The sequence below is a fragment of the Rhinolophus hipposideros genome (genome assembly GCF_964194185.1).
Source record: "Rhinolophus hipposideros genome assembly, chromosome: 22".
Lineage (NCBI taxonomy): Eukaryota > Metazoa > Chordata > Mammalia > Chiroptera > Rhinolophidae > Rhinolophus > Rhinolophus hipposideros.
This window is the reverse complement of record NC_138068.1, coordinates 28764043-28784822: the sequence shown is the minus strand read 5'-3', so window position 1 is coordinate 28784822 and position 20780 is coordinate 28764043. Positions and strand designations below refer to the sequence as shown.

General features: G+C 37.9%; 1 protein-coding gene across 1 annotated transcript in view; it reads left to right on the top strand.

Moving 5' to 3' along the window:
* The window catches only part of TMX4 (thioredoxin related transmembrane protein 4), a 41801-nt gene extending 21806 nt beyond the window's left edge, over window positions 1-19995 (top strand). Inside the window, exons 5-8 of the mRNA XM_081034542.1 lie at window positions 480-525; window positions 8328-8429; window positions 14387-14450; window positions 15885-19995. Of these exons, the coding sequence (XP_080890668.1) occupies window positions 480-525; window positions 8328-8429; window positions 14387-14450; window positions 15885-16249 (577 nt within the window). The 3' untranslated portion in view covers window positions 16250-19995. The remainder of the gene's footprint in view (window positions 1-479; window positions 526-8327; window positions 8430-14386; window positions 14451-15884) is intronic.
* The last annotated feature ends 785 nt before the right edge of the window (window positions 19996-20780 follow it).

Here is a 20780-nt window from a genome sequence, read left to right as displayed (position 1 = left end):
AGAGCGATCACACAACGGCTTCTGATTTCGCAGTGACAAGCGAGGAGTGTTTGTTAGCTGAGAGTGCATGACGGAGGGAGGTGTGAAGAGAGGGAAAAGGACACGACACGAGCTGTCCTCTCAGGTAGAGCCTAGAAAATGCAGCATTGAGTGCTCACTGAGGTTTGTGACTGAAGGGAGGACAGTCAGCTGGTCATCTGATTTTTCCCCAGAGACATGCAGCTGCCCAAGGTTGAGGTTTTCGCCAGGTATGTACAATGGAGGGAGAAACGGGTCAGGGGCTTTGAATGTATTACAGCAATGACTGAAATGATGACTGTGGACTCTAAGCTCTATATGAATGCTTGTGAATCCTGCAGAGAGACATGCATTACAAAAGGTGAGAGGGCAGATCCTGGTGACCTCAGTTTTGTTTTGTTTTTTCATAGTATGCATCGATGACCAGTGTTTCTCCTTGTCTTCATTTTTTTTTTTTTTAGGATGTCTGGTATGGCTGGTCTTTTCAGCATTTCTGGCAAGATATGGGTAAGGAATCTTAAATACACCCTTTGTGATTATCTTTGCAGAGGGTATTTTGTTGTTGTTTTTTAAGAGTAAGAATGTAGCTTCTAAACAGTAGAAAAATAAACACTTATAAATATTTTTATAATTTCGCTATTCTTCTTAAGCCACACTACTACTCTCAGATGGGGTCCCCAGTGGAAATGTGTCCTTGTGTAGAAGGGAATAAATTGAATAAGGACCTGTATTATATCAAAGTCCTGTTTTCTTAGATTAGTGTTGAATCTCTTTATCAAAGCTGAAAGGACTTATGTTTTTAATTTGCCTTATTTTTCTATTGTCATAATCTCCCTACAGATCAAAGATTATCTAAGCCTGAAAGTGATTCTGTATGTCAGGGACCAGCAAACTTCCAATTGGTGGCTGGCCACCTAATTTTATAAATAAAGTTTTATTGGAACACAACCGTGTTCATCCATTACCTATGGATGAGCAGTCTATGACTGCTTTGATTCTACATTGGTAGAGTTGAGTAATTGTAACAGAGACCATGTGGCCCACAAGCCTAAAATATTTACACTCTGGCCCTTTAAGGAAAAGTTTGGACACCCCTGCTACATGTGATTGTGTCATTTCAGTGAATTAGAACTGTTATTTAGGTTAAAAGACTGAACAATTATATAATCTTGACTGTCTCAAAAATCCTCTTGCTCCCTTCTGCTCTTGTGTAGAGCGGACTAAATCCTGCCAGATTTAACACAATTGCTGTGGAATTAAATGTATATCCTTAAAGTATTTCAAATCTTTAGAAATGAGTCCCTATATTTATCTTTTCTAAGCTATGATTATAGGTCATGGTGTCATATTAGGAACTTGACATTCAAGGGGCCCATGAAGATTCTTACTGTTTGTTATGCGTACTGATATATATTGAAGGAAATTTAAGAACAACCTTTTATGTCCCAGCTTTTCCATTTTATTTTATTTTATTTTCTGCTTTGTGAGATAGAATATCAACTTTAGTTTTTTTGTTTTTTTGTGTTTTTTTGTTTTGTATTTTATTAGTTTCAGGTGCACAAGACAAAGTAATACTTAGACGTTTATCATTTATATAACTTTAGGTTTTTTTAACAACAGAAACTAAATTGGCCACTTGGATTCAGTGTTTTTTGGTTAAAATTTGTTAATTGGTTTTTATTTATTTATTTTTATTTTATTTTTTTTGGCAATTTTGTGTAATATTAAACAATAACTCATATTTTTCCTCTCTCCAGATAGTATGAGTTTCATATGCTTTCCTTCTACCATTTTCTTAACATTGATGACAAGTTTATTCAAGGGCTGAGAATTATGAATTGCCAACTGGGAATTGAGAGTAAGGGATTTTGCCTTTTGCAGTATGTTGACACTAAAGGTTGACAGTCATATGTTCTGGTAGCCATGTGAGGGCCTTGTAGCCTTAATAATGTCTGACATAACGGGGTGATTATTCCGTGTTTCCCTGAAAATAAGACCTACCCCAAAAATAAATCCCAGTTAAGATCGTCAGCCAGACGGGCGCATTTAGTACATTGTGACGATGTTCCAGAAGAAGATGACATGACTGTAATTGAATAAATGTAGATTGTTGTACATGAAAAAATAAGACATCCTCTGAAAATACACCCTAATTTATCTTTTGGAGCAAAAATTAATATAAGACCGGTCTTATTTTCGGGGAAACATGGTAATGCATGAATATCAGGAATCATTGAGAGCAAGATCTTAACACAGAACCTACAATAATTGTAGGTCCAGAAGTGCATTTGTTCTGTGGGTTAAGGAGAGTTGAGATGGAAGTCGGTCATGGTTTTCACACACTGCTAAAGAGTTTTACTTTCAAACATAGTATCAGGGAACAAAACTAATTACTTTGACGTCATATAACTTGGCTTTTATTACTCAGATAAACAAGAGTTTTAAACAAGGAGTTAACAGTTTTTCATTATATCATGCAAATGATTACAATGTGTGGCATTGTCACATCAAGGCCAGGAGTGGGTGTTTATCATTGCACGTATTTAGAATGTCTTTCCAGATATTTAAAAAGGAAACAAAAAAAGATAGTTTTATAAGATAAACTATACAATTTGACAAAAAATTACATTTTACATTCTATAAAGTTGACTTTAATATTAATACCATATGCATTTTTTCCCTCACTGTCAATCTTTTTGTTATGTTTTAGTGAGTCTTGTAAAAAGTATATAGCAAGAAGTACTTATTTTAACGCATGAACCTAGTCCATTTATGTTTATTGGGATCACTGACACATTTGCCCTGATTGTAGATTGTGTGGGGATGTGTGGAGGGGTGGAGAGTACCTGACTAAAAGAACATAAATAGTAGGTTTGCAGATGATTTGGATCTTCTCATGTGTATGTATACATTCCCTTCAAAACCTGTGGTAGAAATCTGGTGTTATGTTCTGTATCAGCATCTAGCTTCCTCAAGCCTCTTGACAGCCTTTGTGGTTTCTTTATTTCTTAGAAAAAAGTTCCTAGCCTTTCGTGAAATCTCTGGGAAGGGCTCTCACCACCTGTGTTTCTAGACTTCAGCCCTCGTCCTCTGTTCATGGAGGGTATGATCTCTGGCCTGGTGGGACACAATCCTTGGCTACCTGTCAGGTCTCTGGTTTCGACTCTAATGTCTAAGACAGTCTTGCCTTGTTGCTCTGACAGAACCACTGATGATACTGTCCTCTTTTCTGATTACCCAACTCTCTCAGTTAGCTTATTTAACTGCTCTTCTTCCTTGCCGAAGATCCTTTCATCCATGTTGAATGTATAATGTATAATTGTGGGGAACATAATTTGTTTTTAACATGTCTAGACAGTGTAAAGCTGTAGTACAACTGTATTAACAATAAACAGAAGAAACACAGCACATGGCGGGGGAAAGAGACTGAGAGAGAAAGCTTGGCTAGCACTAAAAGAGTGTAAAGTCTCCAAGAAAGAAGATAAAAACAATGAAGAAGGAAAGACAGAGTGGCTAATGCCAGTGAGACAAGATTTCCAATACCCATCCACAGTCTCTTTTATCCTACTGAGATTCTGTGGCTACACATAGGAGTCAGTCTTTCCTCAGCAACAGTCTCCCCTGGATGAGTAGCTGGTTAGATGTAAATACATCCATAGGGAAAATTTTATGTTATTAAATGGGGGAAAAGATAAAAAAAAAACAACAAAAAAACAGCGTGTGTAGTGATATGTTTATATGGAAGTTTTATGTGTATATAGGAAAATGCCTAGAAAGAGATTAATCAGATATCAACAATAACTATCTGATATTGAACTTAAGCCTGATTTAAAAAAACAACAACAAAAAACTCTTATGTTTCTCTCTTTCCAATTTTTCTGTAATGAAAAAGATAAAACAAAAACAAGCGCACTATCTAAAGATCAGAGCCTACTGATCTAGTGATCTCTTAAAGTCCTTGGGTTTCTGCCTTCGGAGTGAAGCCAACTTGCTGGGTCTGGCATTCTGGAAATAAAAGCTGGTTCTCAGGATGTCAGGATCACTTGGTGAGGAGAACCATAAGGCTGAATCCCTATGAACTCAGGGGTTGCCTTGGGTTCTGCATTTGGCTTTCTTAACTCTACGTCAATCTCCCATATCCTCTTGCTTGAATCAACCCTTCAGGTGAGGAAGTCTCTTGAATGTTTTGTAAGCCGGCTTCTGTGAGCTTCCTGCTGTCACCTGGAATCCTAGGGATCCCTGATAGGTAATTTGTATTGCAATGTGGGGGAAGGGTAAACAATCTCAAGTGTCTATTCCATCACCAAAATTCAAATTGTTTTTCCAATCTAGTCATGAAGGGATCACCAATGTATTTTATTTTTTATATAAACTCATAGAAGTCATTGCCACTTCAGCTGTCATACCTGTCCTCATGTAGTCTTGACATTGCCCACCTCACAGAAGTCACTGAAGCCTGGAAGATACACAACTGGAGGAGTTTCTCAGGGCAGACATCTACAGAATTGATACTGATTTTCTATTTATATAGCTACATACAAATTTTGTAACAATTTTATTCAACTTTAAAAACAAGTGACACAGCTTAATGAGAAATGTTAATAAGCTAAAGGATAGTACCAGGCGAGGGTAATGCTTTGAACGCCATGTGCAGAAGACCTAACTTGGAAAGCACCTTTGTCAGGGGTGGTGCTACAGGTCGGGGTTAGGAAGTCTGGGGTTGAGATTTTGTCCGTGGCACATGTATGGAGAGACGTTCCAGCCTGTCTGTCTTCTGTCCCTCTTCACAGTGGGCCTCAATGATGCAGGGAGGTGTTATCTTTCTCCCAGAGAGACAAGTCATTGTTCTCCACCTTGTGTGTATATCTCTGAACCCATCTGTTTTTCCTGCTATAAACTGTTGTTACTAGAACATTTTGAATACTTAGCATAGAACCTGGCACCTTATATGTACTTGATAACTGTTCTTTGTTAATTATATCCATTAATTATTGTTGTCATTAGTTTCCTTTTCTCCTGTAACTGAGCAGCAAGGAATATTTTCATGGTTTTATTCATTTATCTTTTTAACAAAGTCTGATGGCAGGATTAAAATAGGATTCCATGGCGGTTGTATATAATGTGCACTTTTGCTAACTAGGTTTAGCATTTCAGCATACTTATATATTATTGGCTGAATTTGTACTGCTCACTGAGGTAACATAGTATGTAACTTACCTCTTCTCAATATTACTGTTAGGAAAGATGCAGGCATATGGCACATTTTAGCTACAGTAAGGTGCACTGCCTTCTTGGGAGGATAACCTGTGTGAGGAGAAGATCTAAAGCTTTATAAATACCACATGATGAGAATTAAAGGCCAGGAGAATTTAGACTGGAGAATAATAAGAGTGTATTTTAAAACTTCAAACATCCTCCTGTGTTTTACATAGTGGCACCTCTTCTCTTACTTTTTTTTTTCTTCTTCTTAGTATCTAGAACAATATTACGGTGAGATGGTGTACACCCCCAAGATATATCTCTTAATGCCAACAAGAGGCTGCATGGTTGTGTCTTGTTGCACGAGTTGAGAGGGTGAAACATGGCAGGGGAAGTGAACCCTTGGCCATCACTGGAGAAGTCTTTCTGTGCTGCTCTCACACAGGGGATATATTTTGAGGATTCTGACCTGTGTATGAAAGGGATATAGGCTTGTCCCCAAACCTCTCAGAGTATATATATCCTGTAACATAGGTTTTCACCTATGTTATGTAAGTCCAAATAATAAATACAAAAGGCTTCCTGTCCTCCTTGGCCAGTCCAGCTCTGAGTGAGACCATGCCACATTGGGCTGGGTAGGTGGGTGTCCGGGGCAGCAGCCAGCCTACCCTGTCCTGTTGTTGTTTAGGTCTCAGAGGGGGTCCGGCCTCCCTGAGGACGGAAGGCTCTACCTCTGATCCTTGGCTTCTGATCCTTGGATGCCTTGGCCTGGCTTCAGTCCTTATATCCGTCTCACCACTGGTTGGAATATTCTTATATATTCTATCATAATGGTATCTTTATTTATTCTTCTTAATCAAATCTTGGCTCTCAGTCATCTATTACAATAGTATAAGGCCCATCAGGCAACGTTTTTGTGTATTTTAAGGAAACAGAGTAAGATGCTTCATTGTAAGGAGCACATATAATATTGAACAGGGATCAATGTTTTCCACAAGTGAAAAGTGTCATTGCCTGGCAACTAAAGAAATAGAAACAGAAATCTAAAACTAAATCAACTTTAATCAATGTTTACGCAGAAACATATATACAGCAAAACTTAGTACCAGGAATCCTAACACTCTTAAGGTACTCTAAAACCATTGTGGAGGCAGATAAAGTAAAGATAAAGTCAAATAAACAGATGAAGATTTATGTCTGCATTTGTAAAACCACAACTCGATTAATGAGACTTTAGTAATAATCACCTAAAAGACCACAAGATGGCAGGGTTTCTCATCCTTTGACGTGTAAGTTGATGTAAGGAAAATTGGAGTTTATTAAAACAAATGTTTTGAATTTGCTAAGAAGTGGATTTACAGCATTCTAGAAAATAGAAAGTTTCTTAAGGGTTACTTTAATCATTTATTTTTCAGAAAGGGCATAAGATGCCGACTAGAAGGACTTATAATTGCCTGTTACTCATTCTAACCATGAGAGTAGGCAAATGGGCAGGTCTTATTTATAAAGCAAGTCCCGGCATACATACCTGTACATTCGTGAGTCAGCATTAAGGCAGACTGGCTTTTCATATCTTCTAATTCTTTGGCACATTCAAAGTTTAATCCTGATGATGGTATTGCGTTATCAAGAAAAGCATCAACTGTATTCAACACATAGAATTTTCTAAAGTAGGGACTTGTGCAGTACATTTTAGAACTTCCATTGAAAAGAGTTTGAATGAAACAACATTTAGATACCCCAATACCTCTTTTGCCTGCTGGGTTTCAGAGTACTGGATTTTTCTTAGTAAGCAGTTGCCCTGGCTAAAGACAGAATGGTTAACAGTGCAGCCACCAAAAGGACAGATGACAGTTTTACAAATCAAGAATTGTTTGTATTTCCTGTGCATAGTTTAAGTATTTGCTAGTGTCTTTTCCTCACTCAACAAATATTAATGTTTGTTAAACACTTTGTCAGTGTTTAAAATACTTGCTGAGTCTTTAGAACCATCTCTTCTGCTGAAGAAGTTGGCGAGAGGAGATCTCAGATTATTCTAAATCAGTTAAACATTTTTGTTTATCATTCAGACTTAAGCCAGAATTAAATATATCATTTAATTGTATTGACATTTGTAAACTGAGAAACCAATGGGAGACACTTTGAGTAGTTTAGCTTTTGAAAAATACTAAATTAAAGTAGAAACTTGGACTCATTTCCGGTTATCTCACTTGTTCTAGGCAAGTCCTTCGGTCCTGATCTCTGCCTGCTAATGGCATTTAGCTTGGGGCCATTTCACCCTGTGCCCAGTTATTGCTCAGATGATGGTGAATGACTGTGAAGCTGTAATGGCCCCAAACCAGTGTTCACTAAACAATCATGAGGAAGCATCGCTCCTGCAGGTCCACATCTAACTGGAATTTGACTCTAAAATACCAGTACATAGTCTGTATTTCCTGTGTGATTTAGTATGGAAATAATTTCAACTTCACATTGTATCTCTTCAGTCATTTTTTCAGTCTCTGATATTAAATAGAGTTCCAGGGAACAGTAAGCATAAAGGAATGTGCACTCAACTCAAAGCCTGATGAAATCTCATTTCCTCATAATGAGTTAACTGTACTAACTTTCTTCTGTCTGCTATTACATTTTAGATTTTACAGTGATTTAGGAAAGACAGCAAGGATGGGTAGCGGTAGAACAATGACAGTCTGACTAGATAAAGGAAATATGGAGACATTTTAAATGGTTGGTGTTCTGTAAGTAGTATTCAGTTGTACTTCAGAATTGGTCAAGGCCCAAGTTTACTTTTTTATGGATGTCATATAATGAGTAAAAATTGAGGAATATATAGTTATTAGGGGAGAGTGACCAAAAAAACAACAACACAAAAACCCACAAATCTATCATCATGGAAGAAGGGACAGAGTTCTATCAGATCACGTACTCCAAAGAAGTATAATTTTTACTAGATAGAACCTTCAGTATTACTCTCAGATTCTTGATATTGTAAAATTTGTGGGGGCTCCTATATGTGGAAACAATTTGTAGACTTGTGTGATAGCTAGAGAGAGAGTGTCAAACATTTTTGGTCCTCATTATAAGTAGTTTTTTTTTTCTTTTGATTACAGCATCTTCACAACTATTTCACAGTGACCCTTGGAATTCCTGCTTGGTGTTCTTATGTCTTTTTTGTCGTAGCCACCTTGATTTTTGGGCTTCTCATGGGTCTGGTAAGAGATAATGCCAATCTTTTTTTCATATTGTTAAAGCTAAATAGGTTTCATGCAAAAATTAGAAAGCGGCCAAGAAAGAAAAAGCACGTAAACAAATACCATTTTGTGTGTCATCTAAGCAGTTAAGGAGCATTTCGTTGTTTGATACTGCTTTCAGTGGTAATTTGAGATGGAAAATTCATTAAATTATTATCTCCTAATCCTGTCCCTAAAATATTTTGAAGATGTGTGCTGCCCAAAATATAGGCAGTGATGAAAGAAGAAATAGACCTTGCTTAAATTGATAGTTTCCGGTGCAACTGAGTCCTCTATGATTTCATACGTTACCTACTCAGTTAGAACATTGTGGCAACAAGGCCAAAGCTGTGAATTTGTCCCTTGAGTGAGCAAGATGATTTTTTCTTATTCATATCCTTCAATTCAACCTCTAATCCTGGCCAGCTGCTTATATATACCCTCTGGTGTGTGATGGATTTTACAAGTTAATGTGCATAAAAAAAAAGTATCGTGGGAAAAAAAATAAGATACAAAGCACATCGCTGTGTCTTCTTTGATATGATGATCACTATCTAGTAGGTATCTGTGCGTTTTCTCCCTTGGTATTTTAGGTAAGAGTTGAAATAATGAATTTATTTACTTAACTATATAGGCAATTATGAGTATTTTGGCATGTTTTACTCTTTGACATAATTTTTTAAATATTTCTCTTTACTTACACTTGATCAATTTAATTGAGCTTTAAACTAATTAAGATAAATTCTTAAAAGCCGTTATACTACATCTTAATCATATAGCTTCCAAATGCTATATGATAGGACTAATTGATGATTACCAAAAAATTATATTAAAAGGACAAAATTTTAGTTAAGATTATCTTTAAAAACTGTCCTTACATTTTATAATGAATTTTGTTTTATTGTTTTTTTTAATTAAAGTTTATTGGGGTGACAGTTGTTAGAAAGTTACATAGATTTCAGGTGTACAATTCTGTATTATATCATCTATATATCACATTGTGTGTTCACACCCAGAGTCAGTTCTCCTTCCATCACCATATATTTGATCCCTTTTACCCTCATCTACCAACCTCTTCTCCCCTTACGTTCTTTAGCAATGTCATTTTAAAAACAAGCTTAAAATATTAGCAATTGCCTTCATAACAAGTCATAATTTAGTACAACGAAGTCATATTCCATAGAGCCAAGGAAGCTTGATTTTATTTTGCCATGAACATGCTTTCTTCATATTATGATTTATATTTGAGATTTTCCTGTTGATGTTAACTTCGTGGGACATTGGATGTGTCTGTCTTACATTAGGTCCTGGGTATGTTCCATTCTGATACATAAATCTTACTGTTAATTAATATGTCCCTAATGTTCTGGCCTGAAAGGATTTGACTTTGAATATAAATGTACTACTCCCTAGTGCTAGATTTTTCTAGCAATGCATTTTGGAGCCACATGACTGAGGCTCTTATAGGGGAAGAGTATGAGATCCTGGGAGACTCGGAGGTGGAGTTATGGAGAATATAGGTTGAGTATGAGCCTATTGGAAGACCATTTGAAAACTGTATTTCTCAACATAAAAAGTTTCAGAAGTTTATCTTTGAGGATGACTTTAAGTTTAAGAAATGAAATCAGTCCTGCCTATGCTCTAAGTTCATTTGGAAACTTAGATTCAAATAATCAGTGTACGAAGGTTGTTAGAGGCTTAACTAAACAAGAGAGTTGATTCTAGACTGTTCAAGTGTTGAAGTGGTATAGAATATTATTCCTTTATACGAAGTTGGGAAGAGAACTTTATTTAGCAAAATAATAATAATTTTAAGACAGTAATAGACTCATACATTTTTAATACATTTCCATAAAATAGCATACAAATATATCTGCTAACTACCTTTTCTACAGCTGCAATATATGTTAAAAGAAACACACAACAGCTGGAATTTTTGCCTTCAGTGGGGCCTCCAGGTGTGTAGTTCAGTGTTCGGTGTCCCCTTTGCCCTTACCTGGGGGCTGAAAGTAGAGCCCAGGCAGGCAGTCATGTGAAGCTTGGTCCTGGCCACTCTGGAGGTTCTCCTTCCGTCTGTGAGTCTTTACGGAGTTGAATTTATGCAGTGGCCTGAAGGGGCAGGATGATTTCCATAGAGAAGTGATTTCCTGATGAAGTCATGGTTTCCCATAAGTCTGATTATTTATTATGTTTCCTAATTTTTCCTAATTTTGAAAGATGGGAAATCAAAACAAGGCTGCTAGTTTGATTTCTGTTTACTTTTTTAGTTGACATAGTGATAGTTGAAATAATCTTACTCAATTGTTTTTCACCTGTAGACAAAGGGCTCAGTTTTAGAAATCAAGTATATATTTTGTATTTTAAATCAATGGAAAAGATCCTTAACTGCATAGTCTATATATCAGGTCACTCTGGCAGCAGCATTTTCTGCCATCAGCGACTCTGCTCTGAAGGACGGAAGACAGCACAGCTCTAGACAAGCAGAAACGCAAGGGAAACACAGGCGGCAATGTTTTACCTCTGGGATCTCGTCCCCATTTCAGCTGGCGTAGACGCTGTCTACAGTTAGTTGCTTAGGTAGATTATTTCTCTACATGCTGTTGACCAGTGCCTAGCACAGAGCGTCCCACAGTGGAGGGGCCCCAGTATTAGGAGGAACATTACTCTCCACGAAAGGTAGTAAATCTCTCTACTCTCCTCATTTAGCGGAGTGGCTGTCTGCACCTACTTGGGTAAAAACTGAAACCTGAAAATGTAATCCCTGAAGGGAAGATGAAGAGGAAGGGAACATTCTCCTATAGGCCCTTGTTATTAAATAATGCCATTCTTAGTGGCTCAGAAAGTGGCCCATTCCAAGGGAATTGTTCTCTAGACCAGAAAGTAGATCTGGAACTGAGAGAATGAGAGAGTTTTACTCCTAGTTTCTGAAAAGACAGATTATATAATGAAATTATGTACTTTTAGACATAAAAGAGACCTCGGTGATAGGCCCGCCCAAAACCATCCTTTCAAGTGATAGAGCAGTTAAGTGACTTGTCCAGCGTCACACAGCTACTGAGAGACAAAGTTGAGACTAGTGTCCCATAAGTCTTTTCTAGGCCCCTTTACCCAGCCTCTAGATGGCCAAGGTATATCTCAAGTAGAACTTCCTCCCCCACCCCCATTTATTTTGAATGCCAGTGTTTCTTGGCACTGGCAGATGTTTGTTTTCTTTCTTTTGCAATATGTCAGGACAAAAATTTCCCCTCCAGGTTAAATTAAGAAATGAAAAAGAAAAGAGTTACAAAAATATTATGTCCCAGGAATAGCTAGCTAGTAAGCACTAGACTGTGACATTAAAAATGTAAGTTTTCAACCTCAGTCTTTTCAGATGGAAATGTTTTCCTCTTTGGTGTTCAAATCAATTTAATGGCTTGGAGCTTGTTCCTCCCCAACCCACAGAACTTTGTACAGCTTGTTGTCCCACCACATGGGTCTCTGCAGCCTGGTATTCATAGCTTTCTCTAAATCCAAGAGCTTCCATGATCAAGTTTGGTGTAGCTTAGAGGAAGCAGACATCTGGTACTACTCAGCTTCTCATGACTCTGCCCGGGGCCTTAAATGTGCCTTCTTCACGGCATCATTCTTGATCCTTCCCAGTGTCATCACTGGTTGTCATCTCTGTATCTCTTATCTCCTTAAGTGCTTTCTTCACTTTCCTTATGAAGCACAGGTTCCATCTTGCTTTATAATTAAACTGCCATTTCTTTTCTCTCATGGAACCTTGCTCCCCCCCGCCCCCGTAGATGTTAACATGATGCCTTGAACCTGATGAACCAAATACCGAGTAATCAGTGAAAATACAGATAGTAATCCTAAACACAAAGTCGGATACACATTTGATGTTTATAAAATTGTATCAAAAGGACTATGACTGAGTTCTTTAAAATGGTAGAGTACCTTTAAGACACTAATGTCTGAAGTACTACTCCTATTTGTTGTTGAGAGGCGGCCCATGTACAGATGAATTTTATTTGTCCAGAGGATTGTTTTCTAAAAGGACATTTTACTATTGGTCTTGTTGATGGCTATCATCAACAAGACAAATAATAACTAGTGTTGGAGAGGCTGTGGAGAAAAAGGAACACTCAGACACTGTTGGTGGGAATGCAGACTGATGCAGCTGCTATGAAAGCAGTATGGACATTCCTTGAAAAATTAGGAATAGAATTATCATATGACCCAGTAATCCCTCTCCTGGGTATCTACCCCCCAAAATTTGAAAACATTTATCCATAAAGATATATGTACCCGATGTTCATTACAGCATTATTCATGGTGGACAAGACATGGAAACAACCAAAGTGTCCTTTGATAGATGAATGGGTAAAGAAGGTGTAGATACGAGGTCTGACAATCAAGTTCGTGAACTTGATGCAACGCTGTTGCTAACCTTTTTCGCTATCAGAGGGGTTATTCATTATGAATTCGTACCAACTGGACAAACAGTTAACCAAGTTTACTATTTGGAAGTGCTGAAAAGGCTGCGTGGAAAAGTTAGCCGACCTGAACTTTTCGCCAACAATTCATGGCTCTTGCATCACGACAATGCACCAGCTCACACGGCTCTGTCTGTGAGGGAGTTTTTAGCAAATAAACAAATAACTGTATTGGAACACCCTCCCTACTCACCTGATCTGGCTCCCAATGACTTCTTTCTTTACCCGAAAATAAAGGAAATATTGAAAGGAAGACATTTTGATGACATTCAGGACATCAAGGGTAACATGACGACAGTTCATATGGCCATTCCAGAAAAAAAGAGTTCCAAAATTGCTTTGAAGGATGGACTAGGCACTGATGTCCATGCATAGCTTCCCAAGAAGAGTACTTCGAATGTGACCATAGTGATATTCAGCAATGAGGTATGTACCATGTTTCCCCCAAAATGAGACCTAGTTGGACAATCATCTCTAATGCATCTTTTGGAGCAAAAATTAATGATTCCCAGTCTTATTTTACTATAATATAAGACTGGGTCTTATCATAATATAATATAAAACGGGGTCTTATATTAACTTTTGCTCCAAAAGACGCATTAGAGATGATAAGACAGGTTAGGTCTTATTTTCTGGGAAACACGGCAGCACTTTTTCTAGGATGAGTTCACAAATTTAATTGTTCAACCTCGTATATACAAAGGAATATTTTTTGGCCATATGAAAAGATGAAATACTCCATATGTGACAACATGGATGGATCTTGAGATTATCATGCTAAGTGAAGTAAGTCAGGCAGAAAAAGTCAAGAACCATATGACTTCACTCACATGTGGGATATAAAACTGAAAGCAGCAAACAAACAAGACAAACGAACAAACAAACAAAATTTCATAGAAAACACAGGCAACAGTTTAGTGGTTACCAGAGGGTAAGGAGGGAGGGTAGCTAGTAAAAGAGGGAGAAAAGGGTGAAATATATAGTGATGGAAGGAGAACTGACTTTGGGTGGTGAACACATAATGCAATATATAGATGATGTTTTATATAAATGTACACTTGACACATATAATTTTACTAAACAATGTCACCAATAAATTTAATAAAAACAAAAAATAAAATAAAATAAAAATAAATAGATAAATACTAAAAGGCCATTTTAGACTTGGCCAATAGTGTCTATTTTCTTATACCTCCTTGATTCATCTATTTTTAGTGGGCTTTCTGTAGACATTTGATTTTGTAACCCCTGTTTTCAATTAATAGTATTTTTCTATATTGTGTCATGTTTTAAAAATAGGAAATTCTTAGTTATACCCTTTTCTTTTTTGAGGATTTTTCAACCAACTGCTAATTATTTGCATATGAATACTTGGTTACAGAAACAAAGCCTAATTTTGACATTCTTTGGTAATAAATATCCTACCTACTCACTATAAAATCACTGTTTTTTTCCCTCCAGATCTTGGTGGTAATATCAGAATGTTTCTATGTGCCACTTCCAAGGCATTTATCTGAACGTTCTGGTAAGTATGATAAACTCACGCAATAGAGTATTTTTGGAATTCTGTGGTATGCCCTTTATAGGCAGTGGATTTTCCCCCTGTTTTTCTTGGTTACCATACCATCACCACTACCAAATTCCTCGAAATATGTTCTCTAGATAGACTTGAATAAAAATTCTCTTTTTCCCGCTCTTAAATTAGTTAATATTTCATTTTGGCAATTTTCTTTTTTCCTTTAACTGTATGCCCTTCAGTTGACACCTTTTTCTTTATTTAAACTGGCATGAGAAGAGAGGGAGGGGACCTCACATTTATTGAGAAAGTCTCTACTGTGTACCAATAACTATTTTAAACCCTTTAAAAGCAGTCTCACCCAATCTTTGCACTGTTGTACACTGTTTCCGAGACCAAATAACTCTGGATTTGCATGTTTTTATTCCTATTTTAGAAACTATACTTGTTGAATTCTATGTGGGAGTTTAAATATGCTTATATTTCTTTTTAGTTCTTGAAATTTTCAAGACTTTGAGACTTCCATAGATATAGCCATCCACCACTTAATGACAGGGTTGTGTTCTGAGCAATGTGTTGTTAGGCAACTTTATTGTTAGGTCTTTGTGTGAACATCATAGAGTGCACTTACACAAACATAGATGGTACAGACTACTACTATAATTGTATGTGCTATACTTTTATACAGCTGGCAGCACAGAAGGTTTTTTACATCATCACCACAAACACGTGAGTAGTACATTGCGCTGCTACATTATGACAGCTATAATAGGAATTTTTCACCTCCATTATAATCTTGTGGGACCACTGTGGTATATGCAGAACGCTGTTTATCAAAACGTCGTTATGTGGCACATGAGTGTAATTAGAATTCTTAAAAGTGACAGAAACCCAATTTAAAACAACTTGGAGTGGGGAAGGAAAATTTATTAGCTCACGTAACTCAAAAGTCCAGGGATGTTCTGACTTTAAACACTGCCCAAAGGATGTTAGATTTCTGTTTCCATATCATTGATTCAGTGGCTATCAGCAGCAATGGCTATCCCTGTAGAAAGAGAGAAGCTTTTCCTCCTGACTGGTCAAATCTGCTGGGCAGTGCTCTGATTGGCTCAGCTTAAGTCACATCGTGAACCGATTACCATGATAGACAGTTGGGTCACTGAGTCTTCTACAAGGTACAAAACACAAAGCATGAGGGAACCTTTGCCCTCCCTGCCCACATGCTCTTCCAAAGTCAACATGGTCAGTGAAATCTGCAGAGAGGGACGGAGAAGCCCTGGATGGAGCTGGGACGCCAACCAGAGATCTGTCCTGTGTAATAATGTAGTTTCAAGATGGAGAAAACTATCAGGTGCCCTCTTTTCATTTCACAGCTGAATGCAATCCATTGATTACTGAATGACCGTTGTTTATTCAGAGGATATCCCCCTCTTCCCTCCACAGAGCAGAGTCAGAGGTCCGAGGAGGCTCATCGGGCTGAACAGTTGCAGGGTGCAGAGGAGGAAAAGGATGATTCAAATGAAGAAGAAATCAAGGACAGCCTCGTAGATGATGAGGAAGAGAAAGAAGACTTTGGTGATGAGGAGGAAGCAGAGGAAGCAGAGGAAGAGGACAGCCCGGCTGTTGGCCTGGATGGGGAGCAGAGTGACCCCCAGGACCAGGCGTCCCTGAGGGAGACCCAGAAGGAGCTGGAACCTGATGAGACGGAAGAAGCCGCCCCTGAGCAGCCCCGGCGTTCAGCTGACACAGACATGGCAGAAGACACATTGAGGCAGCGCAAAAGTCAGCACGCCGACAAGGGACCATAGGTTTAAGGACAGTGTTCCCAAGAATATAGGCCCGAGGAACATGCTTCCCTCTGGTCTGCAGTTTAAACCAAATCCTTATTTTTGTCCTGAGTCGGCAAGTCTAAAAAATGATCTCTAGTCATGTAGCTTCGTGGCATTAAGCCTAATGTACATTAATGAGACTCTTTCAGGCATGACAATCAGAATACAGAAAAACAAACATGGTGTTAGGATGTGTTTGGGGACTTGGGATGGGCACAAGTTCATGTGCTGGGGGCTGGAGAGTTCTGGGCAGAGGAAGCCAGCTCAGGCCTCCTGAGTCCTGTTCGCTGACGGGGCTGCGGGCAAAGCACAGCTGCTTGAGCTTCCTCAGCTGTAGCAGAAGCTCGCTTCCTCCACTCCGGTGACATGTTTTTACCAAATTCAGAAACATCAGGCACCATAGGATAGGGACACTTTTTCAGAGGTACAAATTGAGAGGGCCCTGGATATTGCTGTAGAAAAGAGCTTGGAAGTCATCGTGACTCTAAATCTCCTTTGTTTTATTTCTTACCTTTAACATTTCCAACTTTCCCACTGTGGGCCTCAGCCTCTCCACGCTCTTCACAGTGCTTCTTAGTGAGCAGACAGCACCTCGGTTCACATCAGCTAAGTTTATTCGACATAAGGTTCAGATAATCGAGAACCACAGCCCATGAAGCTATGACAGCCAAACATCTCAAATGCAATGTTGTCACCATTGGTGATTCAAAAGGAAGTAGGGATTTTACAGGAGAGGGTTTTGTTGTTTTTTGTCAAAATGTAATAACTTTTTTTTTTTCCCCCGAAAAGTTCCTTTAGCAATATTCCTCTTAAACCCAGAAGTCCCCTAAGTCTTGCCGGTACAAGGTAGTCTTGTGAAGAAAACTTGAATACTGTGTTGTTTCATTTCCATCTCAAGGGGTTCCCTGGTCTTGAACCACTTTAATAACTGAAAAACCATTTCTGGTTTTCCTTTAGAGATGTGCTTTTGGTGAAAGAATTAATGAAAGTGAGTATCTGGAAATGAAAGATTTGGTTTCATTTCCTTCTTCCTTAACCTTGTAAAGAATTTCATCCTTGTAAATCTCTCAATACTCAATCTACTAAATGTACCCAGGGGGCCCAATTTCTTTTTAAAAATCCATCCATCTACTTCTGCCTTACCTGATTTATGTCGTAGAATAAATTCATAAAATTAGATTCCAAGCTTATGAAAGATGACTAAGTTGATTCTACACCCTTTGGTTCCAGACAGAATAATAAGTAGTACAGGTTTATGAAATTCAGAAAGTTTCTTTTTAAAATGAAATATGCAGTACACTCCTATCTGGCTGTTTAGATAACCCTTTCCTTATATTAACTTTGAACACGGGATCCCGGGAGGACGGGGAGGTTCTGAAACTTGCTATCCTCCTGTGCTTGAATGAGCCTGTTGCCAGCCTCGCACACAGAGAGTTTTTATTCTGCAAGAATCTAATTTTTAGAAGTGGCTATTTTTCATCTTTCCAACTCAGTTACCTGACAGTCTCATCCCCCAGTACGGTGAGGGTCATTAAGAGTCACCAGTAGTGTTTAAACGACATGGCCTCAAATTTGAGGCCATCACAGAACTGAGAGGCTGGGAAAATCTTGACATTGAGTCATTTCCTTTCCCTCCCATTTAGGTCTCTGACATTCTCACGCAGACCACCATCATTCTGATGTGGCAGCTCTGTCTCCCTGATACCAGGAAGGTTTCTAGTTCATTGCTGAGCTCCCCTCCTGTCACTGCATTGCTTTCTCTTAATCAGATGAAGCAGGTTTTCAAAGGTCATTAAGTTCAAGGTCAGAGGTATGGAATAAGAAATGTTTCATAGTTTGTTTTTTTTGGTATAATTCCTCCTCCCTCATATTAAAATATTCTTCTAAGTGGGTGTTTGACTAGAAGAGAGGGAATGAAGATATAAAATCTATGCTGACTGTTCATAAATATAAGGCCAATTTCCAATAGGACCCCAAATAGTACCTAATTATAAAATTTTTTAAAATCTATTTTCTTTCTGAGCAATACTAAAAAAACAATTGATGTGAGGGGAGAAAAAAAATCTTGGAAAAGAGGATTCATTAAACGTTTAAGTGTCTGGCTATGAAAGCCATTTTTCCTCTTTTTGTTTTTTTTTAACGTCCTGGCAAAAGATGGGGTTTTTACTAAATAGTCTGATAAGTACACATCTAATTTAATTCCTTTTTATTTTCGGCCTTTAGGTTTGTTTTCAACACTCACTGAATATACAACTAAAGGAAAAAGTCAAACTAAAATAATTTGAAATTAGATTAACATTTCAGTAGGATTCTATGGACATTTCCTGTAGATAATATATTTATTCTAGCAGTCAAGTGCATGGAAACATGATTTTGATTAAAAAATAAAATAATCATGCTTCCCTGTATTGCAGTATCGGTTATTTAATTGCACAATCGTATTTCGTATAAATTAAAGGTAGGTAAAAGAAATGAAAGTGACTGGGTTTTAGAATGGAGGTACAATGCCTTAGTTGGCGCAGGGTGTCTTTTCATTGAGTAGAGGAAAGGTTGAAACTCATAGCTACCTTTCTCTTAGTTTCTTTTATTATTCATATCTTGCTAGATCTGCTACCCTATCCCACCTTGCTTAGAGATCTCATATTGAGGCAACATCTAGACAATCCCACGTCTTTCTTTTTTTTTGAAGTGTAAGCATTGAATGGGCTGAAGCAGGGCTCCTTCAGCTCACTGCATGGGCATGTGCTTAATACCTGATCTCACGTATGTGATCCCTGTTAGCCACAGACCTCTTTACATAAAGCAATTCAAGATAACTGCCGTAGTAAAAAGTAAACAAGCTTTGGCCGGGTTGGCTTTCGACACTGGAGAAAGCCAAATTTTGACTTTTGTTATGGCCCCAAACCCTTGTTGATAGCTATGGTGTTGCCATGATTTGGGTATATATAAGCCTGCAGAGCCTGCATCCTTTGGAGTAGATGATAACAATGTACTGTAAGGCAAGTACTTACCATGTGACTTTTTATTACCGAGTCTTTCAAGAGTGGAGCTTGTTCTGTTGATTTACAGGATGGAGAACATTAGAGTCAAAAAAAAAAAAAAAAGGGAAGAAAAGATAGGGTACACCTGCCGTTTCAACATACAGCCTTAAATTGATATGAAGTGAGAGAAATAAAGGAGAAATTAATGTTTTTACTAATGTGTATCAATATTTATCTGTCCTTTATCTCAGTGTTGAGGTTATTTCTACCAGTATTATAAAAATGTATGGTTGACCCATCCTGTCAATAATAACATTTTGGAAAATATTCATGTAAATCCTTTATGCCAACAGAAAAGTTCCTTCTTGTTTATACTCGTTACCTCAGTCCTACATTTTCATCCTTTCGAGAATTATAGCTTGTCTTGAAAAACCAAACGTGGAGTCATCAAATCTGATGAACCCTAATGGGGCATCTGTTTGAACAGCTTTCCTGAACCCGGAGGTTCATTTGAAAGGCCCTTTTTTGATAGCTTCAAACCAGGAGATGGCCTTCAAATGGCTTATTCTCAGTGAAATTTCATGTGAACTGTGATATTGGATATGTGTGACTCATACAACTTTGATGTGTTTCCAATTTAGGTTAATCGTATTTGTTACTAAATAGCTTCTTTGTGCAAATGCAATTTTTATACTAAAAATACTGCTTATTTATATTGCAATACATTATAAATTTATTATTTATATTCTTTGTAATGGTCTTCATTATGTAACCACGTGATACTTATTTTTCTCTTCATACATGTATTCCTTGCTTCCTCAAATAGTATCTGCAGCAACTGGATTGAGAATTCAAGATATGAGTTTCTGGCAGTACATTACATTGCCTGAATTACAAAGAGCCTGAACCACAAAATTGTACAGAATCCTTGATCCTGTGTGTTTCCATTTGATTGTAAATTTCCATTTGCCAAATGGAAACCTAATGACAGTGGTAACTAAGTAAAAACAAAACAGTGTATTTCTTTTCCTATCAACATTTTCACAGAAGTCATTTGCCTAGGCAGTGAAAAAGGTTACTTTGTTAAAAACATAATTGTCCTCTGTGTTCATCCCTCCATCCAGTCTGTTCCTTTTCCCTCTTTATCTTGCCTTCTCCTTGACTTGATGAAACTGAAACCTTTAGCTGCTCTGGAAAGTGCAGGAAGCCAAGGAGGAACCAAAGATCAAATGGTTCCTCCTTGTTGCAGCCCATTGTGTTGTCTAGAAACTCGTTGCAGTCACCTCCCAGGTCACCCTCTGTCCTGAGGTCTGCAGGTGGCCAAGGCTGGAGCAGGTGGCAAGTCACTGGACTGCCCTGGTCTCCTAGGGTATTCACAAGTTTCTGGCCTGCACCTGCATAGCCATGGGAAAGCACAAAGGAGGTGGGACTCTTCCTAGCACCCTTGGAGACTGGAATAATGGAGATGCGATTTTTTTCACTTCTGAAAAACAATGGGATGCATACTAAAAAAAAAATAAAATAAACTT